Here is a 27,832-nt window from a genome sequence, read left to right on the forward strand (position 1 = left end):
TGTATGTATGTATATATAAATTTAAAAGGTAAAAAGTTCATGAGTGTAATTGGATGTGTTACATGCAAACTCACATTATTTCCCAAAGGGCTCATCATTCTTTGTACAGAGAGAGAGGCAGGATAGGAAATCTAATTTACTGCAGTTTATGAAACGCTTTTCTTTGGGTTCTGCTTTGTTTTAATTGCAGCTCAGGCAAATTATGCCCCCTACTTCTTTGATAATGGAGCCAGCAGCACTAATGGGAACATGGCACTTCTCAGCCTTTCAGAAGACATACCTGTTGGTCAGTATCACTGTACATGTGTTCAAATAAATTCTAAAATTGCTGTCCTTTTTCGCCTGGATCATTACAAAGGAATGGGAAAGCATACCATTTATTTTGTTATGGTGTCCATTACATATGCCCAAAATGTTCTAGCAGCTTTGCCTTTGATGCACTTAAATGTTATTCTTTCTCTCCACATGAACCTCGCTTCATTTAAAATGACTTGTTTGAATGCAAACTGCATTTTGAAATCATTCTTCTTCTCTCCCACACGATTGGTCACCTGATTCACCCAGAGCATCTGAGCACAAGTGTTGTGAGGCCATAAATGATTTGTGATATTAAGAGACATTCTTGTCTGGCCAGGCAGATGTTTATGGGAAGAGAACAGAGTTGCTGATCATTATTAATGACCGCTTATATTCCTCATAGGAAAGCCCACAGCGCAAACTGTACACTGAAATGAAAATAAGAGAGAACACACACCAGGTTTTTCTTCAAATAATGGTTATCCTTTTTATGTTTAAAGAAGAAATAGCTGAATATTTACTGTCACAATACTTTTGTGATTTTTTTTTTACTAACTGGGGGGAAAAAGTCCTTTTTGTATTGAAAATTTTGGAGGTTTTATTTCCCAACCAGCTCTACTTTAAAAATGTTATGGTTTTAAAAAAAAAATAGCACAGCAATGCATCCATATGCAACACTGGGACTCTGTTTTGTGTTTACTCTTGTCTGGCTGTAGTTACTAACTTTTGAATGAGCCCCATAAAAGATAGGCCCTATCTGTTCTGGTTGGAATTAAAGTGAGTGAGATTTTTAAAAGTGCTCAGCATTGGCCTAATTCTGCTCCCATTGTCATCAGTGAGGCAACACCACGCTTTGGAAAATCTCACCCTAAAGTTTCTTTGACATGTTTTGTAACAGGAGGTGTTTGTCATGGTGTAGGTGGGAAAAGTATCCCCATCCCCCTCTTGTTTGGAGTGCTATGTACTGGTTGCTTCTACTCCAGACACACCTGCATTTCAGTGGTGGTGAAAATATAGCCAGTGGAATTTCACGCTAACAGGAAAGGACCTATGCAGCAAAAATGATCCTTCTCTTCCTTTTGGGAATGATGGCGTAGGTTCTCTTCAGTTCCTGCAGCTATAGGACAAAGGGCCACTCCCAGTGGGGGAAGACTACAGCAACAGCAGCCTGGTCTACACTTAAATTTTAGGTTGACATAGTTACATTGCTCAGGTGTGTGAAAAATCCACACCCCTGAGAGATGTAGCCATGCCAGCTTAACCCCCAGGGTAGATGCAGGTAGGTCAATGGAAGAATGCTTCCATTGACCTAGCTACCACCGTTTGGGGAGGTGATGATCCTACAGTGATGGAAAAACCCTTTCCATCGCTGTAGGCCATGTCTACACTAAGAGGTTATGGCTGCATAGCTATGGTGCCATCGCTGTGCTGCTACAGTCCCCATAGTGTAGATGTGGTCTGAGTCTTCTTTACTCTTTGATGGGTTCTGTGACGTGGGGGATCAGAGTTTCTTCTTCAGCTCTTCCCACCAATGGGAGAATGGCAACATCAACCAGAGAAGAGGGGAAGGAATGATAACCCCTTGGAATGCACCATTTAGCACATAGTTTATAGCAGGGGTGGCCAACCTGTGGCTCCGGAGCCACATGCGGCTCTTCAGAAGTTAATACGTGGCTCCTTGTCTAGGCACCGACTCCAGGGTTGGAGCTTCAGGTGCCAACTTTCCAACGTGCCGGGGGGTGCTCACTGCTCAACCCCTGGCTCTGCCACAGGCCCTGCCCCCACTCCACCCCTTTCTACTCCCTCCCCTGAGCCTGCCGTGCCCTCGCTCCTCCCCCACCCCCAGAGTTTCCTGCACGCTACGAAACAGCTGATTGGGAGGTGCGGGGAAGGAGGGGGAGGCGCTGATTGGTGGAGCTGCCAGTGGGTGGGAGGCTCTGGGGGCTGGGGAGAGGTGCTGCTGATATATTACTGTGGCTCTTTGGAAATGTACATTGGTAAATTCTGGCTCCTGTTCAGGCTCCGGTTGGCTACTGCTGGCTTATAGTGTTAAGTGATGCATTTTCCAATGGAATTAGCTCAGCTGGAGCCTGCCCATGGTGAACCTGAGTTTCACTATAAGCAGGCTGAAGCTGCCGTGCCAGTGGGAATTTGCTCTGACTCCAGCGATCGAAGGCCAGCACCAGTGTACCCACACCAAGCAAACCCCCAGTGCAGTCAGGAAAGTTGTGATTTGCACCAGTGGATACTATCCCTGACACTCAGGTAGATCCCAGCTTTTCTTGTCTACATTTGGGGTTTGTTCTGGGGAAGCTACATCAGTGGCTGACCAGTGACTACTGAAATCAAGGCAAGATCCCAACAGAGACCAAGCCTATAAGAGGACTGAAAATCCATTAGTGTACAATAAAGCAAAATGGGACTCTCGTGCCATTTCAGACTGGGTGAAATTCACCCAGATGCTAAGGGCTCCCTCAAAAATAATCAAATCACTTAAACCCCAGGCAGAAGCTGCAAGTTGATAGGAGGTTAGAGGAAAAAGAGAGGGAGCTGTTTTTTTGGCTTAGATCTCAGGTGGTCTCAGAGTCCCAGCTAGAAGTGCCTCTCTGATAGGCAACTAGCTAGGCTCAGAAATTTAAGAAGATGCGGGCAGCTCTCATAAGAGGAGACATAGGATTGCTGTCCAGAAGCCAGGAGATGGTGGCCCTGCCATTTAGGTGCTTCTCCGAGCCTCTTTGGTCTGAGATTTCCTTGTCTGAGTGGGCTAGAAGTAGTGTGAAAATACCTTTTCTGGTAGTACTTTGGTATGTTCCTTTCCAGTCTTGCTTAGAACTTGGATGTGCCATGAAGAAAAATGAGAAAATAAAATCAAAGTAAAACAAATTTACCTGCAGGCCAATTCAATGCATGCTTCTGTTACTAATTTAACAGACAGTCTAGATGTGTAATGGGTTGAAAAAACTCAGAGTAATTTCAATGGTTCACTGTCAAACAGGAAGGAAATATCTAGTGAGGTCCCACAGGGGACTGTCCTAGGTCCAGAGCTATTCAATATTTCCATCAACTTAAATGTTGGAGTTGAGAGTATGATTAAATATTTTATGGATGACACCAAGCTGGAAGGAGTTGCAAGCACTTTGGAGGACAGGATTAGAATTCAAATGACCTTGAAAAATTGGAGAATTGGGCTGAAATCAATTAGATGAAATTCAGTAAAGACACGGTCAAAGTACTTCCCTTAGGAAGGAAACATCAAATGCGCAATGACAAAATGGGGGATAATGGGCAAGGTGGTAGTCCTGCAGACAAGCATCTGGGGTGATAGTGGATCTCAGGCTGAATGTGAGTCAACAGTGTGATGCAGTTGTGAAAAAGGCAAACATCATTCTGGGGTGTATTAAGAGTCAGACACGGGAGGTAATTGCTCCCATCTCTTGGCACTGGTAAGACCTCAGCTGAGTACTGTGTCCAGTTTGGGGTACCACACCTTAAGAAAGATGTGGAGAGACCAGAGGAAAACTACAAAAAAGGTAAAAGGTTTAGAAAACCTGACCTGTGATGAAAGGTTGAAAGAACTGGGCATGTGAAGTTTAGAGAGGATAAGGCTGAGGGGGGACCTGATAACAATCTTCAAATATGTAAAAGATTGTTATGAAGAGGACGGTGATCAATTGTTCTCCATGTCCACTGAGGCTAGGACAAGAAGTAATTGGCTTAGTTTGCAGGAAGGGAGATTTAGGTTGGATATTAGGAAAAACCTTCTAACTGTACTGATACTATAAGCACCTGAACAAGTTACCAAAGGAGGTTGTGGACTCCCCATCACTGGAGGTTTTTAAGAATAGGTTGGACACCTGTCAGGGATGGTCTAGGTATACTTGGTCCTGCCTCAGCACATGGGGGCTGCACTAGAAGAACTCTTGATATCCCTTTCAGCCCTACATTTCTATGATTTTATTATTCTAAGGCTCCCCCAAATGAAGGATCCATGTGGGGCAGCTGCTTCAGTGCTAATGTGCCGTTTGAGCGCTGCCTATGTGCTGAGTGCTACACTAAGCAAAGATTTCTGCCCTCACCGAGGTTGCGGCTAAAGGGCCAGATTGTGGCTTTATCAGTTACTCTTGTATTTTCCCCTGTCCCTGTATGAATAATACTCTATTTGCTTCTGTTTATGACAGGAGGGGGCTGTTTGCTTGAACCCACAGATAGGATTATGGTTGGATTTTTAATTCATTTCTTTTTCAGCAAGTGGAGTCAGCGTGTCTAGGATAAATTTTTAATTGGCATTAACAGTGTGCTGGGAAGTGTTCCCAGGGTGTTAATGATATGGAGAGCTTGTGCATTCATATGTAACTCATCCAATATTAGGAGCTGAGACTGAACTGGAAGAGAAATTGCAATCAAACAATTCAATTTCAGTGGCACATTAACTACCCAGTAGTCACATAAACAAGTGTATCAGTTATACCCAAAAACCAGCTCAGGAAACAGTAGGGCATAAAGATCAATCAACCCCATTGTTTCCTATTGGGAGACCTCAGCAATCGCAAACTTGACATGAATGTCAATGTTTCGTATTACCTTCAGCAGTAGAAATTTCCTTCTGCCCTTATAAGAAAGTCCCTAAAAACTGCAGCAGGTAAAATTCTTCAATTACCATAAGAGATTTTGATATGATTAGTGCATAGGTTTGCAAAGAAGATGCCAGATTGTATGGCTAATATTTGATTTACAGTGGTGTTCCCTCCATGCAGATCCTCTTCCCTCTGCCCTCCCCCCCCCACTTCCCGCCCACAAAGGATGAAAACTGTGCAAAGGATGAAAACCTTACTGGGTTTTTGTTCACTCAGTTTCCATCCTGCAGATACTTCGGTGGGAAGGGATGGATTTGCACAAGTTCAGGTTGAAATACATTCTCACACACTTGCATAAAAGTCTTCTTTTGTAGCCCTTATGCTGCATTGTCTACTGGATGGTCATGTGTTTCTTGGGAGTGATATTATTATTGTTATTTATTTGTATTGGGGCAGTTCCTAGGAGTCCCGATGATGGAACAGGGCCCCATTGTGTTAGGTGCTATACAAACACAATAAAAAGGAGATCCCTGCCTGAAAGAGTAGTTTGTGTATGAGACTGGAAGCCAGGATTTCTAGGTTGCCAGTGGGTTGCTGTGAGATCTTGGGCCTCTTTAACTCAGTTTCCCCATCTGTACAATGGGTATATTATTTGCTGCACAGTGGTATTGTTGGGCTTAATTAAAGTTATTTGATTTCCATAGATGAAAGGTATCCTGTATTGCAAATGTCAAGTGCTATTTTTATCACTAATGTTCATGGCATCTGAAACTCCCAATATAGCTTTTTAAACAGATAATACAACTGGAACAGCTGCCACAGACAGACAAATGTGCTAGAAACTCACAGCAGGATGTCTCAGAGAGGCAGAAGAAATCAGCTGGAAGGCAGAAAAACAGTTACGCATTTGGAGAGGAAATAGACAGCACAGAGATATATCAGGTTGAAGAGACCAAGAGAGTGAGAAATATAACAGTGAGGCAATTAAAAAGTGGAAAGTTATAATGACATGAAAAAAGAGTGAGAAAAAGACTGCATTGACACTGAAGTCAATGGAGTTAATCCAGATATATGCCTGTAGAAATGAGAGCAGAATCTATCCTGAAACGTGTTTAACATCAAGACAAAGATTTTCAAAAACCGGAACATTTGAAATCAATGGGAGCTGCTGGATGTTCATCTCTTTTGCAAATCAGCTCCCTTATGTAGACACCTCACTGTAACACCCCATTTTTTGAGAAAAATCTCAGACCAAGGTTTTTCTTTTTCCCCCTTTATTTTATTTTGCAGTAAAGCAAAAATAACTCCTTGACTCTTCTGTGCCTTTTCCTAGTTACTTGGTGAATCACAAAGTTATATTTATAATTTTCCTGGGAATTTTTAAATGGAAAAGCCCCAGGAAAACATTTGGTTTGCAATTTTGTGCGCCTGTTTTCCAAACTCTACATACTCCCTGGGGATGAGTTAAGCTGAATCTTGGCAGTGTGTATTATCAGCATTCCTTTGGTCCCTCTGTTACTCTTTGCAAAATTTAAACTTTTACTTTAAGAAAACACCACTTTTTTAGCACTTCCAATAGCAGAGATTGCCATACAAATGAGACCTGATGCAGTGTAGTCTGACTGAATCTTCCACTAGCCTCTCAAAATAATCCCTCTATCCTTGCGGCTAACCAAATGTGCTGAGTGTCAGCATCAGATGCCATGTTGCCTGATGTTCCACAGCCCTTTAGCCTTTTGCTCCATTGTGTTGTGCCTGTGATAGGTTTAATTTCTGTATCTGAAGAGTGAGCAAGTGATCTTTGAAAAGCTTTTATTACAAAACCCGAGAAAATACAACAAAACATTTATGGTGCATAGTTGCTACTGACAGCATCACAATCCACAGCACATCAACTGTAGTTAAGGAGCTAGTAACCTGCAGCAGCATTGTCTGTCTCTGCTGCTAAAATAACCACGTGTGCTCGAGTGCAGATATCAAAAAGATATTGGACCTCTGCATGATCTTAAGCTGCTTTATAACTTAGGGTGAAAATCTTGCAAAACTCAGTGTTTCTGAATGGTTTTAACCAGGAACCAGGCAAAACTTGGTGGTTTCATCTGACAATACACACTAACCTTGTGTGAATCCTTAAATCTGGAGCCCACCTCTGCCACGTTTATTTTTAGGAGAGTACAGTTCACCTCTTGGGCTGTGCTTAGATCATTCATGCTGCCACTGACAGAGCCAGGAAAAAAAATCTTCCTTCTAATCACCTTGCCAAAGAACTTCCTCAGCCACGATCCTTCCTTTAGGAGAAGGAGCTATGACTTTTTGTGGGCTGTCTGTTGTATAAGCAAATTTCACTGTTTACCCAGCCGGTAGAGTTACTCAGCTACAATACTTTTGCCACAATATAAAACATATGTTTCCATAAGCGTGGTTTTATGTACTGAAGCCTCAGAATTTCAAGGGAGAAAAGTTCTGAGCATAATTTTCAGAGTTGTTTGCCGGGTTTTTTTATGTGGTTCTGACTTGAAAGAATGATCTTCCCAGTGCATTGGACTGGACCACAGGACTCCTGAGTTTTACTTCTGTCTCTGGCACTAACTTGTCGTATGATCTTGGGCAACTCACATAACATGTTTGTGCCTCGGTTTACCCACCTGGAAAATGGGGATAACACCACCTGCCAGGCCCAGTTAATTGACATTTGAAAAGTATTTTAAGATCCTTGCATGAAGGGAGTGCTATATAAATTCAAAGTAGGATAATGAACTTTCAAGGATGTTGCCCAGTAAATGCCCCACAATGTTTTGAAAATGCAGCCCCTCAGGAAATGTCACTATTGATAAAAGGAGTCACTTCACCACACAAGTTGGCACCGTCTTCTCAAGTATTTAAAAATAGAAATAATATCTCTTTTGACCATCTTGTAGGCGAATTAGACTGATTAGTTTATAGGATTTATTCGTTTGTGTGCGAGTAAGTGGGTGGGTGGGTGCGTTGTGTGAAGAATTTAAATGAAGGGAAAGCTAAGTGAAAGAGAGGACGCTGACGTTTATTTAGTTCTGAGACTGGGTAAGACTGGTCATTCTGATATCTCTGTCAGGGGAGAGTTCCATAGTCCAGGTCCAGCTCTTGTGGAAGTTGTCTTCAGCATTCACAGAGCTCCCCATACTGACTGACAGTTCCATTGTTCCAATGAGGCATAGCTGTCCTGTGAGGATGGGCAGCAGTCTTCCTGTCAGCTGCAGATGGAAGTGGGCATTTTAATGCTCCCATGGCTGGCTGGGCATCGAATAGCACTGAGGACCCCAATGGTGTGGACCAGCTTAACAATCTGAGGACAGTTGCCCTCAATAATGGGGAATATTACAGAGGATACAAATTATTCAGAGCTCTTACTTCTTCTTACCAGCATCACCACAGCCTTGCTTGGGTTCCGGGTTAGTCAGCTACTCTTCTTCCAAATGAACAATATGAGGGGAGAGGATTGAACTTTGTGGTATTCTGCAGCTGAGGGGTCTGGAAGGGAGGACCAGTTACCCGCACTGATTATCCGGGTTTAACCAATAGGCAGAAAATTATGAATTATAACTATTGAACTGTATATGTATGATGTGGGTTTGTTTCTGACCTTAAACTCTGAGACTCTAGGAATACATTCCTAGAAATCGGAGCTGGTTCACAAAACTTCACTAACCATAAAAAGGAGCTAAATGCATAAGAAATAGTTCATTGAAAACATACCCTGGTTGAAGTTACCATTGGGAAGTCTTGTGGAATGACTAAATCTATTTTTTCAGGTACACATGTGTACACTCTAAATGGAACCGACCCAGAAGGAGATCCTGTGACCTACGGAATGACTTATGAAGCTGGGTCAAGAAGTTACTTTGCCATTGACACAAACTTTGGAAATGTCACCTTGATTGAGGCCCTTGATAGAGAGGTAAAGCATAATGAAATGGTACCCATCTGCATGTTTCTATAATGGATTCAAGTTCTTAATTTGATTAATAGTTTTAAGGGAGAGTGTCAGTTCATACCCTAGTGTAAATGGTAACTTGAAATCTTTCAGTCATGATTTGAGGACTTGAGTTACTCAGTCAGAGGTTATGGGTCTGTTACAGGCAAGGGTGAGTGAGGTTCTGTGGCCCGCAATGTGCGGAAGGTCAGACTAGATGATCACAATGGTCCCTTCTGGCCATAAAGTCTGAGTCTGCTTGGCTTCCAAATCATGTAAACTTATTCTGCAGTTTAATTCTATCCATATTAACATAATACAGTATATTATTGCACTTGTCACCTCCTTTTCCACTGCTTCTACTACAGAATCTTGGAGTACCCAACTGTTAAACTCTTGCCAAATAGAAAATTCAGTATTTATTACTACTCTGTTTTCTGTCTAGTTCCTGATGCAGCTAAGGTTCTCTAATCCTTGGAAATGGAGTCTGAATTTCTTTAGGATTCTCCCAGATGTAGGATGAGTCAGGTTCTCTGTAATTACTTTTCAAGGACAGATTGATTATGTACCAAAGATGAATATTGCTCTGCATATATGCTCTTTCCCACATACACACAAGCATGTTTTCCTAGGTGTTGGATCCCCAATTAAGTGCTAGACTGCTGCTGTTGAATTTCCTTAAATGTTTCGTTTGGGACTGATTACAAATAATAGAAATAAAAGTCACTAAAATGGGTTAAGAAACATGTATCCAGTTAAATGAAAGCCCTTCCTTTCAGCTCAGATAGTCCCACCAAACACGGCATATTAGGCAACCTTGTTTCAAGATCAGATGCTCTAAACTCCTGATTTGACCTGTTTTGGGGGGAAATCCTTTTCAGGTGAGACTGCCCAATATTTATGAAATCCCTTAAACTACTGTACATCAGGTGAGCAGAAGTTTCACACAATACCTTTTTAGTTAGCATTTTCTTGAAAAATGCAAAGGTTGGCTTCCAGCAGCTCACACATAGGAATTGCTAGATCAAATTGCATGGTCCATAGAGTCCAGCATCCTGTCTTCAACAATGACCAACATTGGATGCCTCAGAGGGAAATGCAAGAAATCCCACAAAATGCCAATGTGGGCTAATTTCCTCCACCTCCCACCCCGCCCCCATGGAAGACTCATCCTAATCACAAATAGTTAGAGATCAGTTTATGCCCCAAAACATGAGGCTTTATTTCCTTTCCAATACTCTTTCTGTTAGTGTTAACTGTTAGACTCTGGGTATTCTTGCAATCCATTTTAATACGCAAACCCTCCTTGAATAATCTTGCTAAATACTGAACCTCTGTTTAAATGAATTGTCTTTGTTTGCAGAAAGAAGATGAGATTGAAGTTATAGTCAGTATTTCAGATGGCCTGAGTACAGTGAGTATTCACATGTGCCAAAGCTTGTCAAACTCACCTATCTGCATTAGCCACCTTTCAGACAGTATCTTGTTATATAAGAAAACATGGTCCAATGAGGGTCTTATGCTACTTATGCTCTTTGATGAAATCACAGTAACTCAGACCTAAGTCCAACTCCTTGCAGTCATTTCAAACTGATTTTGGATTCTGTGGTCCAAGGCAAAAGTCTGACTCAAAGTAGGCTGTAAAACCATAGTGGCTTTTCATACAAGGTATCACCTTAGGCTGAGACCACAGTGGGTCTCAAGCCCAAAGAAGAGTAGGGCCTGGTCAATTTTTGGAGACCTATAATGAAAAATTCAGTGTTGCAGGAATTAGTGTTGGAGAGTCCGTAGCTGGCATTTCTCCCTCTGAGTCACTGCTGAACTTACATGGCATGGCATTGCACTAAGAAGCTCCATGTTGCTTGGGGTGCTGTTTTTGTTTCTTTGTTTTGTTTTCTTTCTTTTTTGTTGAAGCTCTGATCATTTCTGATTATTAAGGCCCTGATGTCATTTTCACAAGAGTAATTGAAGTGACTGCACCAATATCCTGACCTAATTCCACTATGAGACCCATACGTTTCCCTGTTGTTTTTATTTGCTTTAAAGATAGGAAGGATGGTTTTATTATTAAGGCACAGGACTGGTGGTCAGAAAACTTGGCTTTTATTTCTGGAGGTGCCACAAAACTATCCATAGGAACTTGGACAAGTCACATAGGCCCAGATCTTCAAAGGTATTTCAGCACCAAACTCCCATTGATTTCAATGGAAGTTAGGCACCAACATAACTTTGAGGATCTGGGCCTTAATCTCTGTTTTCATTTTCTCATCTGTAAAACTGGAATAATGATACTCTGCAATGCTTCCTTACTCGGAGAAGTATAGTGAGAATAAATGTTTAGGAGGCTCAGCTATAATGAGCAGTGCCATAGGAATCTCCTTAAATAAAAGTATCTGGATGAAGTATACATCTTTACTTCACAAAAAATGGTGCAGGTTTGCTAGGAATTGATGTTAGCTACTGCATTCCATCCCAGAAGGGGCTCCTTTATATTGGATGTCAGAGTGATCTCTCTAGGTATAAATGGGGCCAGATTTTCAAAGTTGGCTGCATGCATTTGCACACACCCAATTAATGCACACTAACACCAGTGGCATCAAATGAGGTATCTGTGCACATCATAGCCAGCTAGGCACCTAGGTAGCCTTGCCTATGCAGAGATACCTCATTTGTGTGCATGCATCAGGTACGTTTGAAGCTCTTGAAGAGTCTAGTAAGTGTGAAACTAATTTTGAAAATCAGCCCCATAATCTGTTGTTCAGAGAGTGCCCTGAGACTTTTGAAAGTCATTATATACATCAATAAATAATAATCTCAGGGAAAGCTTTACATTGCTTTTCTTTTTTTTTCTTTTTTGGCGGGGCGGGAGAATTCTTTAAGAAGCCCGTGATGTTCCCCCTTCCCATTTTCCTACTGAATGATGGTAGCTTGAGGACATTCCATAAAAAAGCAGTTTTTCACTGCTATTGAACTCCTTAGCCAGTCGGGATCATAGTATGCAAATGAACAAGCGTATGGTGTAATTTAGTTTATTTCAATAAGTGTTCATCATATTCCACTCCAGGTTGCTGAAAAAGTCCGAATCCTTGTTACAGATGCTAATGACGAGAGTCCAGAGTTTATCAACACACCTTACATAGTCCAAGTCCCAGAGGTTGGTTGAGGTTTTTTTTCAATGCTACAAGTACATTTGAACGGGGAGCAGGGAAAAGGAGTGAATGTGTTTTCTGTAACATACCATCACTAATGTGATTAGCTCAGTGTTTAGCTGGTTAGGTTTTGAGTATCACTAAAGCGTACAGTTAATGAGGAAGTCATGCTGTGGGAAACCTGTGATGTTTATTTGCACAATATTTTCCACAGGAAGCCTGCTGCTCCTCCTCCCATTGAAGTCAATGAGGATTTTACCACTGACTTCAATGGGAGACATCATTTCTCTGTCTCCTTGACCCCTAAACAGACATTTCTCTCCTCCTGTTTCTGCTCCAGACTTTCCCTTATTTTTAATATATTTTCTTCCTCTTTCATCCCATGATTTCCCTCACTTTCATCCCTACTCATACATGTGCCCATTCACTCTCCATCCCATTCTGGGTTTCATTCTCCCCTCCCTTTCAGTTGCTTTTCCTTCTACCTTCTGAATCCCCCATTCCCACCTGCTTTTCTTTTTTTGGTTTCTCATTCCTTTGCTGCTCTATCATTCATTCCTCATTTCTTGCCTCTCTCATCTTTTACCTCCCATTACTCTGCCAGTCCCCCTGATTCTAGTAACTGTTTTGATTCACAGAACACTCCCTCAGGGAGCAGTATCTTTAAGATCGAGGCAGCGGACAAAGACACGGGTTCTGGGGGAAGTATCACCTACTTCTTGCAGGTATGGGCATCACATGTATGTTTAAAAATAGTCTCATTTACTGAGGTGTTCAGGCCCCAGGAGGATAAAAACAAGGCCATGTTGCTTGTTAGAAGTGTCACCGTAGCAGTAGGAGTGATCCCAGACAATGCATGAGATAAATAGATTCTAAATTAATATGCACCTCCTAGGAAAAGGCTGGAGCTGGTTGACTGTGGACTGGGAACTGTTAGCATTCAGCTTCACTTCAGGATTCAGTCATCTTCAGCCCTCCTCCTGCCTTCTCTGATCCCTCCTCAGCCTTTCTCAGCAGCTTCTAGCCACACATGGTTCTCCGCAGTGCTTCAGCTACAACATTCCTTCTGCTTCTCAGTGAAGTCAGTGTTGTCTCTCCTGGCTACCTGTTAGGCGTGGTCTACACACACGTTGTATAGCAGTATAGTTAGTTGGTTTTAGGGGAGTGTGTTTTTTGTTTGTTTGTTTTGTTTTTATTGTAGTAGTTCTACTGGTACAACCTCTAGAGTAGATGCAGTTAGATCAGAAAGAGGTGCCTTAGACCCGCATAGATTATTTCCCTTCCTGTATGGGAATAAGTTATACCAGTATAAGTACGTGTACACCAAAGGAACTGCGTGCACAGTAGGGGGGAGGTACTGCTTTAACTATGCCAGGATAACTAATGCAGTGCAACTTTTATACTAAGTAAGTCTTTAGTGTGGGAGGAGGAAACAACACTGCTGAATTGTCAGGTGAGTCAGAAAACCTCTGTTGCACTCCTGTTAACTCTGGATAAGAGTCAGACAGCTGAGAAGGTCAGCAGAGAAAGAGCTCTCATATGACTGGGTCTGCATTGTGATCTGATGGTGCAGTAGGGTTCATCTGCCAAAAAACTAATACATACAGCTAAATATTTTTCTATTACCTCCATCGTATATATTCACACGTCCTTTCACTTTTGCTGCCCTCCTCCTGCTCATACGTACAACACTGATTAACTTATGCAGTGTTTTAAGGGTCTAACAGAACATCTGTCTCCTGCCACATCATTGGCATTCCCATGTTTCCTACGTCCTTTTCTCTTCCCCACTTATTCTCTTTCTTGTTTATAGGGAGCCTAGGCAAGTAGCTACTATCACTTTTGCACTATCTCAATGAAGAGAAGTACAAACAAGGGCACTGCCTTGGGTGAACTAATAACAGATATGTAATAGGCATGTTTGAAAGAGTTGACTGCATTCCCTCATCAAGACAATCCTGTAAAGAAAGTAGCTACAACCTGAGCTACTGTTGCTAAAAGCTTAAGCCTGCAGCTGAATAATTTTGATTCTCCCCAGTAAGAGGAAGTGGTACACATAGACTAACTCATTCATTACACTATTTACTTAGACAAAAGTGAGAGCAGGAATCAATGTCTACTTGAGAAAATGCAAATATTTATGTAGGAATAAAGCTAATCCTCTTAACATGAGATAACTGAAAGAAAAAACATCCTGAACCAAGTACTGTAATCAGCCAAAAAAGACACAAAAACCAAACACAATGATCTTACTGCAAAGGAAATCGAACTCTCGTTTTAAATGCCACTTACAAATCCACTCTGCAATTCTGACAAGTCCCTCCGATCAGGTCACTATGTGAAAACCCATTTCTCTCACAGAAATTGAGTGTCTTACTTTTTTTTCATGGTCATTTTTGTTCTGTGTTTTGCCACTCTATTCCACTTTTGAGATGCTAATGACCCTCATTTTCTCCTTATCAAGAGATAGAGCTAGCAGACAATATGTTGCATTGTTTAATGTCACCTGTAGTCAGTCACTGAAGAGGCACATTATTTACAGAGCATTGTTATAATACCATGACAGTTTTCACTGGCTGTGCTTTTGTTTGACAGCACATTTCTATCTGCCCTATCCCCTTGTTAGGAGTTGCTCATTAATTCCTAAAACTTTCACCTTTATGACAGAAATTTTCTAGATTTGTGCTCTTCCTGAAGGCAAATTTTTTTTAAAGTTTGAGGAAAAATTGGTTTAGTCATGTTTGAATATGAGGACACTGAACAAATGTATTTTCCCATTATAAAAAAAATGATTGCAAACTTTTTGTGAACAGTGCTACATGCAGCCAGGTTAGATGAATGTAGAAAATTGAAATTTGGTACAAACATAGCCTTACCGTTAAGAGAAGCCTTTGAGTCCCCTGTTGAAATTTGCTTTTGATATGGCCAAGTTATGATCCTTTGAAAAATCTCATATGAAATTCATTTTGCATAGGGTTTTTCACTAAGCTCACAAAATGTGCAGCGAAGAAAGCCATGCCAAACATGTATATATGACTAACGTATCAGTCTAGCAAAAAGTCCATTTAAAGTGTGCATTGATTGAAGCAAAAGGCTCCACAAGAGCTATTGGTTCACTCCCTGAGAGCTCCCACGTATCACATAAAAGGGGCATGCTCTCTCTCACGTGTTGGCTTCTTACAATATATGGGATAGAACATTCCAGTAGGGGTGTCTACTCAAATAGGTCAAGATTTTAAAAAACAACCAGTGAATTTGGGTGCTTCAATATTTGGTGCCCACCATGAGACACCTTAAAAAGATGGGTCATTACACAAAGTAAAACTATTTCCCCATGCTTATTTTTCCCCCTACTGTTACTCACACCTTCTTGTCAACTGTTGGAAATGGGCCATCCTGATTATCGCTACAAAAGGTTTTTTTTTCTCCTGCTGATAATAGCTCATCATAACTGATCACTCTCGTTATAGTGGGTATGGCAACACCCATTTTTTCATGTTCTCTGTGTGTATATATATATATCTTCCTACTGTATTTTCCACTGCATGCATCCGAAGAAGTGGGTTTTAGCGAACGAAAGCTTATGCTCAAATAAATTTGCTAGTCTCTAAGGTGCCACAAGTACTCCTGTTCTTTTTCAAAAGTCCTGCTTTTCAGAGGATGACTGCTAAGCACCTTATGAAAACCAGACCCCTTTAAAATACATCAGATTAGGCACCCAAAATTCAGCAATTACTTTTCAAAATCCTGCCCACTGTTCCAGATAATGGAGTGTACATGAACTATTGCCAGTTTTTTGGAAGCCAGTAGAATTTTGAAGCCCTGAAGAGGGACACAACTTTTGTGTGTGGGGGGGGGGGGTTCATCTTTTTATTTTCTAAAACAAAAAAATCCCAAAACACTAACTAATTCCATCTAATAAACGATGTTAACAAAATATTATGGCAAAATAGTTAAATATTAAAGGCCGGGAAATGTCTAAGTTAAGGTTGCTGCATTATTTTGAATAATGAGAAAATTGTGATCTGTTCATAAATTGTTCCTGAACACAAAGAGGTGAAATTAATCACATGAATCATTCATTACAGACTTTTTACCCACCTCTGTTTATTATTCTAGCCTATATCTTTAGCAAGTTAAATGAAAGATAGTCCAAATACCAATCTTGTTTCCATACCAGTAATCTTTCACCACTTCTCCTCTTCTTTTCTTCTAGAACATCCGTACTAATAAGTTTACCATAGACCGACACAGTGGTGTTCTTCGCATCAAAACAGGGATCACTCTAGACTATGAAAAATCAAGAACTCATTTTGTCACCGTGGTAGCAAAGGTATCAAGCTCTTTCCTGAAAGAAGAGGCAGGAAGGGGAAGGACTTTAACTGTGGAAAGCCACATCTGAGGATGGCCCAAAGAAGAATGGGGAAGAATTAGATCCAGAGAAGTATGCCTTCAGAGCTACCCTCCTTCTGGCTAGTGCAGTAATCAGCAGTGTGTGTGCTGTAGTAGGGAACCCACCATTATGAAGGCATGAAGTAATATCTAGGAGTCAGAGTTATCAGCACATAAAGTAGAGTAATTAACTGCAGTACTGTCAGTGTCTGTGTGCATCACTGCTCTTTGTCAGTACAGCAGGTGGAGAATAGTCACGCTGCAGAACAGAGGTGACACATCTCTTCTCTAAAAAGAGTATATTTTCTTCCCTCTCTTACGGGCTGACTAATGGACCATAGTTATTCACCTCCTTTAGAGGCAGCTGCACATTCCACTCCTCTCCCCGCTACTATAAATCCTATGGAACCTGTGCTTGTGGCACTGCTGTAGACTCATAACAGGCTGCAAAACTATTGATTCCGAGGCGCAGAGGCTTGCAGAAATATATGAGACCTGTAGTTCTGACAGACATGTTTGGGCAGGTGCTATGTGGTGACATGACTTCTGCTAGGCCACAAAGAACATTTTCGAGGACCTCCTAAGTGCTCTTGTGTTTTGTAAGAAGAGCTTGGCCTGGGCGTCATTGAATTTTTTGGAGCCAGACTTGAGCCAGGGAGGAGTTTGTCACAAAATGTGGTCCAAATTCACCTGTCTTTGTTATAGTGCAGAGCGGCGGGGGGAGTGGACATATCCCTTCATAAAAATGGGGATGCAAAACATTCACTGCTTTAATAGCCAGCATAATTATTAAGGGGTTAAAATCTTCTCATATACTGAGGTGTTTCTCTAATTGGCTCTGTCGTGTCAGTCGCGCGAACAGAGTTGATTACGCCATGGCCACTTAACAATTCCCAGCTTTATGCTGTCCCACACCTTTGACTGTATCACAAGAGTCCGTAGGAGACTTTGATCATATGCAGAATTTAATTTTCCCCAGCAGTGCAGTGTCTTTTGTTCTGCCCTACATTTAGCATGAAAAGTTATAGATGTTCCTCCAGATTTGGCCTCTTCTTCTGACTCACCTGTTTCCTGCAAAGACTAATTTTCTTCCTAGGTGGCATTGATAAATAGGAGCTCAAACGCAAAATAACACACATGATTCCATGTACCAGCACAACCACTTTTAATGTTAAAAATGACTCCAGGGAGACTCAGGGCTGTCTGCTTAATCAAAGAGGGAACCAAACGAACCGAAAATAGAGGGAATAGGACAGAGCAGAGTTTTCTATAACTCTTGGCATTCACTGATTAGCTCTAAAGCTATCTGTTTAGGTGAGCTGTTTCCACCTGTTATTGACCATTTTCTTGCTAAGATTAGAATAAATAACTCCACACATTCTTGTTATGATGATTCTGGCCCTGTATGTATTGCAGGAGATGCATTAGTCTTGGGAGTGCACTAATCAGGAGTGTGTGGTTCTGTGAGCTGATAAATCTCCAGTCAGGAGTTCCAGTGGGTGAATTTCAGCATAATGACTTGACAATGCGTTCTGTTGTAGGACGGTGGTGGGAAGCTCAGGGGAGACAACAAGGTGTTTTCAGCCACAACCACAGTCACTATCAATGTGGAAGATGTTCAGGACACCCCTCCCATGTTCATTGGGACTCCCTACTATGGCTATGTCTATGAGGACACCCTGGCAGTGAGTATCACTTTCGCCTACAGGAGACCCAGAAGCAATGGAGAAACTTTCAACATGACAAACCAGTGGGGCCAGGTGCCACAGTGGTTTATGGCACCAGCCTTACAATTCTGGAGACCTACATTCAAACTCTGACTTGAATCTTAAGTGAAATGAGTCAGTAAATCTCATGCTGGTACTTATTTGTGTCCATCACAAAATTACAGAGAGCCTGCTCCAGCTCTCTTTGAAGTCAAAGGGATTTTTTACTTGTACGAGTAGGATCAGACCATGATTAACAGCCACTCCATGGTAGGGACTTGCAGCACTTCTGAAAGTGGTTGAGAGCTCAAATGAGTGACCCCCATTAACCCAACCAGCCCTGCAGAGGTCCTGCAGAGGCCTCTGACTTTTGCTGCAAGTGGAGATCTTTGACCTAAATGAACCTGTTCTTACCATCTCAGAGGTCTATTTTGGAGCCATCAGCTAGGGTATGGGCCAAAGAAATCTCTGTGACTCTGCTCCCCTACTGCCCTATAAGCTATCAGATCCCAGGCATGGTCTCCCTTGGAGTCACTAGGGAGGAGCTGCCCCTGACATGCCAATAATGTGGGATCTTCTCTGCTGAATGACGGCTCTGGAGATGGAATGGGCCAAGCGGCCTTTACAGCCTGCAGAGTCAGCTGACAGCTCCGAAACCAAACTGTCAAATAACTCATGTGTGGAGACAGGAGGTCAGTGGCTACACAGCAAGTATGTGGCTGCCGCTGAGGGGATATCTCCATCAGGTTTCATTTCTATTCCATGGCTACAGAGCCCAGGCAGACTGTGGAGCTCCTGAGTGCTCCATGATATGGAAGAATCCTGAGTCACGATTCAGCCACATGTAAACAGAAAGGATTCAGCCACATGTAACCGTAGCATATAATCCAAAGGATATTAGCCATAGCCTTATTCCATCAAGCCATAGTCCATCAAGTCCACTATCCTGCTTCCAGCTGTGCCTTATACTGGATGCTTCAAAGGAAAGTGAAACAAAACCATAATATCTCTAGCCAATTGCACAATGTTATATATGCAGGAGGTGGAAATTCCTCCCTAAACCCAGTGCAGATCTGCTTTCATTCTTAAGCATGAGATTTTGATTTATCCTCTCTTAGCACATATGACTGCAAATGGTATTATTAGTCATAAAGTTACTGAGTTGTAGACTCTTTGACCTCTAGTGGCAGTGTGGCTACATTCTGTCTACCTAAATTTCCCTTGCAGTTTCAATAGATGCAGTTTTCTTTAATTTCTGTCCTAAATTATAATTTAGCAGTGCTGTATACTGTTAAATAGTTGCTGAAGTTCTTTGCCTAAAGTGCTGCATTTCAGCTCGGTAGTGAGGTGGAAGGGATTACTGTACATATTGTAGGTAGTTTTTAAGGCACTTTACAATCCTTTGGATTGAAAGAGGCTATAAAAATGGGATATATACTCATCTACCCTATGTGGTTACCAAGTGATCTTGAAAGGCCCATATCTATCAAGTGCACACAGTACATGGTATTTACTGTGAAAACCATGGGATAGTAAGTATTAATTACATCCAGTCTGAGCCCTGCAATTTACACTATTATGATGATGTAATGATGGAAATACTAGTGTCCTTCCCAGCGTGGCCTCAGCCATGACAGCAAACTTCACACCAAGAAATGCACTTGCTGCTTTCTCTCTTCCTTACGCAGTCAGCTTTCGTTCCATGAAGCTGCTCCTTTTTTTCCCCTGGGTGGTGCTGTTCTTGGATTTAACATTTTTAACCCGTGACAAAGTGCTCTATCTCTATCCAAGGGACTGCACTGGAGTTCTTCCAATAGCCATTCTTTAAATCCATCTTCCAGCATAAAAAGTTAGAAATAGAACACTGACCTTTTCCGTGGCTCTTCGTCCATCTTTTTCTCTGTGAATATCTTGTTCATCAACATGGTAAAGAAGTTAAGTAACTCTTTGATGAAGGGTTTTGCCAGCACATACGGTAAACTGTGTTATTGCTGTTGCTCTGACAGAACCTTGCCATTGTTTTTGAAGTATACAGTGGTTGTCATGGAAATATTTCCAATCATTATTTGCAACAATTTAACATTATCTCAGGGTTCCCTTGCTCTATGTTGATGTAGACTGAAATTTACAAAGGGGCCTATAATGTGCCAGTCTGGCTCATTGTGTTGAGTATTTTTACTGGGGGAGCAGTCCCGGTTCAGTCAATTGGCCTACCTGTGTGAGGAAATTGTGCAAAACTTATTGATATTGGTGACCATCTAGCCCACAGCAATGTTAATTAGGCAAAATGAAAGACTGTAAAGATTTTAAAGACAGCCACAAATTCCTTGTTGTTTCATACCAACTTACCAATCACATTGCCTTGGGATCCGTTGATTGCTTCTGCTGTCTATCTTGATTTTATTGGAGAGAACAGACATGACTATCTGCTGCTTGGTGAATTACGTGGCAATCAGATGTTGCAATTCCAAGCATTGAAAACCCATGGAGTAGTTACCAGTACATACATTTTGAGGTCTACAACAGTTGAGTGGCATTTCCAGGATCAAATCAGAGGACTTGAGCCTGCAAGGTGTTGGGGGCATTTCAACTCCTTTGATATCATTAGGAAGTGAGAGAGGACTTTGCAAGACAAGTCCTAAGTGAGGAGTTTTAGGAAACAAAGGTGCCCTCATTAAATGAATATAGTGTCTGTATGAGGAGAGGACAGAAGAAATAGAGCTGACTTCCTCTGCTTAAAATCGGAGGTGGACATGTACCAAAAACCTTAAAACTGAGTTCTCTCAAACTTTTGGATGGCCAGGGAATTCCAATCCACACCTGAATTTTGTAAGTGGCTCCAGTCTTTGCAATGTCATGAGTCTAACTAAAACCTAGAGGGTGAACACTCCCAAACTGTGACTTAGAAACTTTCATCCAAATGTATGGCTTGTGCCCATCTCTGGGTTTTTTTTTACCAAGCTCTGTCCACTTACACTTACCATGGTGATCTGTTCCCTGGGAATTAAAGAGCAACAGGGCTTAAAACCATTGCAGAATAGAATTCACTGCCTCAGTTCGGGCTAATGTACATTGCCATGAAATGCGCACATGGGTTTAGGAGCCATTCCACAGGGGAGCAGAGCAGCAGTCTCTTTGATTCCGTAGCTGCTCACAAAAGGCTGTGTCGGAAAAGGTAGAAGGGCAGGTGGAAAAAGGACAAGTCAGCAAGTATTTTGGCAACAGAAAGGAGTAACAGTTGTGAGCCAGAGTTACACCTTGCAACAACTGTGTGACCCACAAACCAGAAAAGTTACTTCTGCCTTTCCTGTGGATCCTTACCTTTTACTGACACTAAAATGACTGGCATTATCTGGGCTCAGGATACTGCAGTGGGGATGCTCCCACTCTCAAAGAATGGCACAGACGGCACTGAATATAATCATAATCATCATCACAAGGAAAACCTAAAATAGGCCTTGCAGCAAGGGCTAGTTGCAGCTGATTTCCTGAGCACAGGCCATCCCTTGTTCCACCTAATAATTAGGAGGTCCCCTAGGTCTCCTTCAGTCGATCCCTTGGCTAACTTGGTCTTGGTCAGCTATATTGCCTGGCCAGCTAGCATAGCCCATAAGCCAGAAAACATTCCATCTTGGTAATGAATAGTCCCAGGTCAAGCGCTTGCAGTCCTGTGACATTCCCATCTCCCGTTCACCAAATTCAATGGCTTGGACTTCCCCTATTTTAATCGCCACTTGAGTCACACATGAACTGACCTGTCAGCACTCAGCATTTCACACTGAGAGTTTACCTGACTGCCGTATCAACTCCCAGTGCTGGACAGGAAAGCATCTACAAGCAGTACCTGGAACGACCAGTCCCTCTGCTGCAGCACATGGATGGGCAGGTGGGAGTTTTACTGGTAGAAGAGTAGAGGCAAAAGAGCCCCAGATCCCTTAATAGGGGGAGGTGCCCACCCCAAAAGCTAATCCTGAGCACACTCAGGGCCTGTAGATCAACCAGTCAAATGGCCTGACACAAAGTCAAGCTGTGACTTATTTTCTGGCAGGAGCATGGGCCCTTGCTGTTGTCCTAATGCAGCCACAGCAAGAGCACCTAACACCTGGTTATAAGGGAGGAACTGGCTGGAGTGGATTTTATTAATATTCACTAGCAATTTCACTGCTCTTTGCTTTCACTACCTAAGCTGTAATTCCTATTTCTCCCTAGGACTCTGAGGTACTAACAGTCATTGCTCTTGATGGTGACCGAGGAAAGCCTAATAATATTCATTACGGTCTTGTGACTGGTGAGTAGACACAGTTGGCATGAAATCCTAAGGGATGTCAAAGGTAGACATGACAATAAATTAGAATGTAGCATGCTAGAGTCTAGTGAAGCTGAAGATCCCTCTCATGAAATAGGGTCAGACACCTGAAACTATTCCTGGCTCTTGTCTAGCTGGGAGCAGCCCAGAGATTATTCACTGAGTTTTAGTGTTTGCTTCATGGAGCTACATTGCTCATCTTGGAATCATTTATTTCACTTATTTATTGTCTGTTAAGCACCAGCATTGTGCCAGGCACTTTACTAGGCATAAAGGAAGAAATTATCCCTGCGCTGAGGGACTTTCCCATCTAAACTGGTAGCCAATAGAAGAACACACTAGGAGACCCATGCAACTTCAAGGCCAGCAGATTTTATTCTTGTTTCCATTTACATTGTAGTGAGGTTTCACTAGCAAGAAGTGTGGGAGCAGCAAGGAGAGAAGGGAACCAATCATGGTTCTGGAATGGGAAGAGATGGGGAATATTCTGGCCACTCAAAGCCCTGGAGATGGGGGAATAGGTATGGGAGGAAAAACACTGCCTTACTTCCCCCCACCCCATGCAAATACTGGCCTCAATCAAGGGAGGCCCCTATTCTACACCTTGAATTTGTGCTGTCAAAATGCAAGGAAACCATAAAATGCTATTGTTAATTATTTATGAATAGTAATTATTATTACATTTTTTTGTTTAAAATCACTTTTTTGTTTTAAAAAGGAAACCCTAAGCTTCAAAATATGCTGTTTTACAGAATGTACATAATGGCACACTCTGAGTTACCAGTTTCCCTATGGTAATTGGGCAATATCATGATGTATCGTTGCTTGAAAAACTATTGACTTCAACTTCTTCTCAGTCAGGCTTTACTTTTCAGGCTTATGAATCTTAATGATTTACTGCCACATACGTCTGTATCATTCAATGTGGTGTCTAATGAACTTTAATGAAGTTGCAGATATTAGCAAAACAAGGCATTATTGGACAGTTTAAAAATGAGCATTAAAGTCAATTTAGAGAGAGACAAGAATGACTGGGCTTTCCTGTAATCAGCCTTTATTTCCGAAGAGGCAACTCTTCCAGGTTTGAGTTTTTCTTTTCAGCTTGATTTCCTTGCAGCAGCAATGGACCTGTCCATGAGTGCATGGGCTCTGCCTCAAAACACAATGAATGGCCAGATTTCCATACATGCTGCAGGGCCGGAAGAGAAATATCCAGCATAAGTCTCTCTTTCAGACTAATGAAGCATTTGCAGCCAGGCTCTTTTCCTGAGCCTTCATTTCCTACCCACTTTCTTCATGCAGCAGGCTACCTTTATCAGAGGAGGTGGGGCAAAGGTGTGGGCAGCAAGTCCCCAAGCAATTATTATATTTCCAGAAGCTGCCTTCTGCTTTGGTCCACGAATTAGCCAGGTCAGAAAGGGAACATAGTACAAATGGTGCAACTGATGCTCTGCCCAGACACATGGAAGAGTGGGTTTGCTGAAATCAGTACACAGCCCTACCAGCTCCATCAGCCAGATTCTGCCTGTGAGCCTCAGTTGGTGTTAAGGTCAGAATTTGACCCTATAAAAACAGAAGGCCTTTTTACAGAATATCATCTTTTAGGAGGTTGAGATTTGAATGCCCAGACATCTAAGGCCCCTAGAGATATATGCTGCAGAAGGAATGACTGTTTTCTGGTGAGATTGTCAGACTTCTCACTTTAGCTGATATTAACGAGAGCGGTTCTTGTTTTTGCAGAGGCATTATTAAGTATTTGCCAATTAAACTGAGAAGGCTCATTTATATTTCTGTCTGCACATGAAATCAATACGTACAAAAGTGACTGGTAATTTTGAGTTTCCAACTTCAGCACCTTAATGGAAACTGAATTTCAGCACTTCATGAAAATCAGGCCTTTTTAAAGCATTGCAAGCAGGGAACCCAAAATCAACAGTATCCGAAGCACCAATCACTGCTGAAAAATGTGTCCAGTGAATCCCATTCCCATTTTATCCCTTCTTCCTAACACAGAACTACTGCCTTGTTGAGTTTATTGTGCGACTGGAGGACAGCGTTATATAGAAGGAGAAATGTTGTCGACCTTACTCCATTCTCCACCCTGATGTAGAATCCCTTCTGTATATTGTACATATCTCTCTGATCTTTCTTTTGCTAACTAACTATTAGGAATTCCACATCCCCTTGAAAACAGATGGCACAGTTTTGGAGACGTTGGGAAATATTTAGACCCAGGTGATATATTTTATGCATTTTCCTCTACATTTTTGCCTTTGGTTAAAGCAAAGGTCTGTAGACACAGGACAGCATGAGCTTATTTGTACCACATGACACATTGAAATATTTGTCAATATTTGTAGAATAGACTGATTTGAGAAGTTTTTCCTGTCTGCTATTTTATGTTTTATGACTATTGGCTACTGTCCAATGATTCCTGCACCAGCAACTGATGTTAATATGGTATACACTATGATGAAATAGTTTTAGGGTACGTTTCCCTCTCTGATCCAAAACTGGACTTATGGCGTGTATCATGAAGCAATCTACTGTAACACTCAGTTGATTAAATGGAGGAATTAACATGAATTTGATAATGACCACCTTGAGATAGGAGGCATGCATCGTGCAATGAATTTAAAGGGTGATACAGGCAGTCTGATGCACGCAAGTGACATCCTTATGGAAGCAAATCTATCGTGTTTCAGTCATCAGCCATGCTCTAAGAGTGAACGTATATAATGGTGGCATTAGAATTCACAAACTTATGAATAAGGCAATGAATGGTTTGAAATGGATGACAGCTAGTGATTCCATGAACAATGATGTTCTCTCAGAAGATGAGAAGAGATGTTTCTTGGAGAAAGCTCCAACATGGATTGAAGCATTTGAGGATGTAGAGAAGGCACACAGAAAAAACACAGAATGCTCTGGCAGGCAGACATCATGAACAGCATCCAATCACTTCTCCAGCTCATGGATACTTACATTACCCAAGGAAAAAACTGTTCAGATACATTTCTCTTCTGGGAAAACTATTTAATGGATTTCTCCCAACTACTGATAGATTACATAGCAGAGAGCAAAGAGAGAGAAGATAACAAGTCCATGTAGCTTGAGATATTGGTAGAGATTATTCCACTTGACTTCCAGTATGGTCATGTGAATTATGCTAGATAGGGTTACGTAAATGTAGCTGAAGCCAGACTTCTGGAGGAGGAGAAGCCAGATATATATTATGCCCTAATTGATAGTGGGGGAGCAGTATACCAGACTGCCAGACTCTTTAGTGGTGTATGGTATGACGTGGGCATCAAGCAATCACTCAACAAGCACTGTGGAAAGCATCAGCATCTCTGCACAAAAGAAAAAGCTCTGAGCAAATATTACCTGACTGCACATTTAAGTTTTTTGCAGTGTTGTTGTAGCCATGTTGTTCCCAAGGTATTAGAGGGACAAGGTGGGTGAGGTAATTTCTGGTATTGGACCAGCTTCTCTTGGTGAAAGAGAAAAGCTTTCGAGCTACATGGAGTGCTCCAGAGTTTGATAAAGCCCAAGGGGGTGTTTCATTAGACTTTCAGGAGCTCATAGTGTTATGCAGGGATAATAAGAGTACATTATTATACTTTATTATTCACATGATATATTCATACAAGACATTCTACGGCCCTCTTACCAAGAGTCATTACTGTTATATAAATAGTTTATCCTTGTGTTCAGTGATCATAAGAAGATGATTACAGTTGTATCGTGCGTGCTTTAGACTTATGTCTCTGGGCATAAAGATGACATCAGAAATACATGTTTTATAATTAGAGAGTAGAAAATCTTATTATCTGCAAAACTTCACAACTCAATCCACTGCACAAATAATGACAAATATTTTGATGTATTACATGGTACAAATGAGCTCTGACTGTCATGTGACTGTCGTGTGATGAGCTTATACTGTTGTGCTTTAATCCAAGGCAAAAAAAAAAGTATGGGAAAATGCATAAAATATCACCTGGGGCAAAATATTTCCCAAACTTTCTAAGGCAGTCGTATTTTGAGTCTATAGTTGCATTATCAATTGTATTTAGAAGCTTTCTGCTAATTTTGGTTAAAAATTAAATTGTTTCTATGAGTTATGGCCCTTTGTGTGATTTTTTTGCCCCACAATATTTAAACATTACATGATACAGAAAAACTGCACCACTTCAAGCATCTACATCCACCCCGTTGATGACCACCAGCTATATGCCTAAAATGTGGTAGCAATGACATTTCTATCTCTTAGTATCCAAAGTGAGTTCAGGCCAGTAAATTACTACTCCTTGCAGAGGCTGTGTTAGGTGCCCTACCTCACAGTCCCTTGTCACCTAGTGGCTAGACCGGAACTACAACTTATTTTTTGGACAAAACACTGTACATTTTACTGCTCGTGTTTTTTTAGAACTCTTCTTTTTCAGGAAGTTGGAAAATGTGATCAGCATAATCAAATGTCCCTCTCTCTTGTGACAGGAAGTGAAGGATCTTTTGAAATAAATAATACGACTGGAGCTATTTCTGTTACAAAAAACCCAAGTAAATTAAAGAAAGAAGTGTATGAACTAAAAATTCAGGTATGTTCCATAGTTCCCCTGTGCCCATGATCTACTAGCCATGAATGTCAATCTGTGTTTAAAAACAGGTAACATGAACCAAGTCTTAAGTGCTACATGTTGTATTTGTATGCTCAAGGGTCAGATCATCACCTCATGTAAATCAGCATAATTTCCTGTTGTTTGCCCAGATATTCAAAGTGCCCCCAGTTTCTTCTTGGAAATAAAATCTAATAGTCACAAATTAATTCCCAGCTCTACAGTCTTCTTTCCCTTAGGTGACTGTCTGCTAACTCTCTGTTTTCGATTTTTATTACCGAGTATGGAAATTAATGAATTATTAAATCCATATCTGCTGGAGTGGATTACTATTAAATCTATAATCATTGAGAGGGTTAGGATAAATGTTGTTGAATAGTGGAGCTTAGCTATTAAATCCATATCCACTTGACTGGGTCTCTAACACAAAAGTTTGACACACATGTCCAAGGTTAGAATTGAAAAGAGACAGAATTTGAAAGAGACAGAATATGAATGTGACATGCTGCCTAAATTTACACAGGATTCTAACGATCAATATTTTAATGGCACAGGGCCACATCATTAGGCCCTTGTCAATTTTTCCTCACACAAACATGCATTGAAAACAATGGCAATTTTCCTGAATAAGAACTGGATTAAGTCTTTAGAAGGGCCTTAGCCTTGTGACTTAGCCCAAAGATAAATAAATGAATGCTGTATTATTTTATACTAAAAACAATAGTGAAGGGTCAGATTCTTAGCTTGTGTAAACTGGTGGGATGCTATTGACTTCAAGATGAGAATCTGGCTCTGCATGCTCAGAGATTTAAGACATAAAATCCTCTAGAGAAATTCATG

General features: G+C 41.4%; 1 protein-coding gene across 1 annotated transcript in view; it reads left to right on the forward strand.

Annotated features, from left to right (window-relative positions):
- The window catches only part of CDHR1 (cadherin related family member 1), a 56,280-nt gene that overhangs the window by 994 nt on the left and 27,454 nt on the right, over window positions 1-27,832 (forward strand). The window contains exons 2-10 of the mRNA XM_048856894.2: window positions 191-286; window positions 8,660-8,805; window positions 10,184-10,234; window positions 11,885-11,974; window positions 12,608-12,694; window positions 16,186-16,302; window positions 17,903-18,046; window positions 22,277-22,355; window positions 26,874-26,974. Coding sequence (XP_048712851.2) covers window positions 191-286; window positions 8,660-8,805; window positions 10,184-10,234; window positions 11,885-11,974; window positions 12,608-12,694; window positions 16,186-16,302; window positions 17,903-18,046; window positions 22,277-22,355; window positions 26,874-26,974 — 911 coding nt within the window. The remainder of the gene's footprint in view (window positions 1-190; window positions 287-8,659; window positions 8,806-10,183; window positions 10,235-11,884; window positions 11,975-12,607; window positions 12,695-16,185; window positions 16,303-17,902; window positions 18,047-22,276; window positions 22,356-26,873; window positions 26,975-27,832) is intronic.

This window comes from Caretta caretta, chromosome 7 (genome assembly GCF_965140235.1).
Source record: "Caretta caretta isolate rCarCar2 chromosome 7, rCarCar1.hap1, whole genome shotgun sequence".
In the NCBI taxonomy this organism is placed as follows: Eukaryota; Metazoa; Chordata; order Testudines; family Cheloniidae; genus Caretta; species Caretta caretta.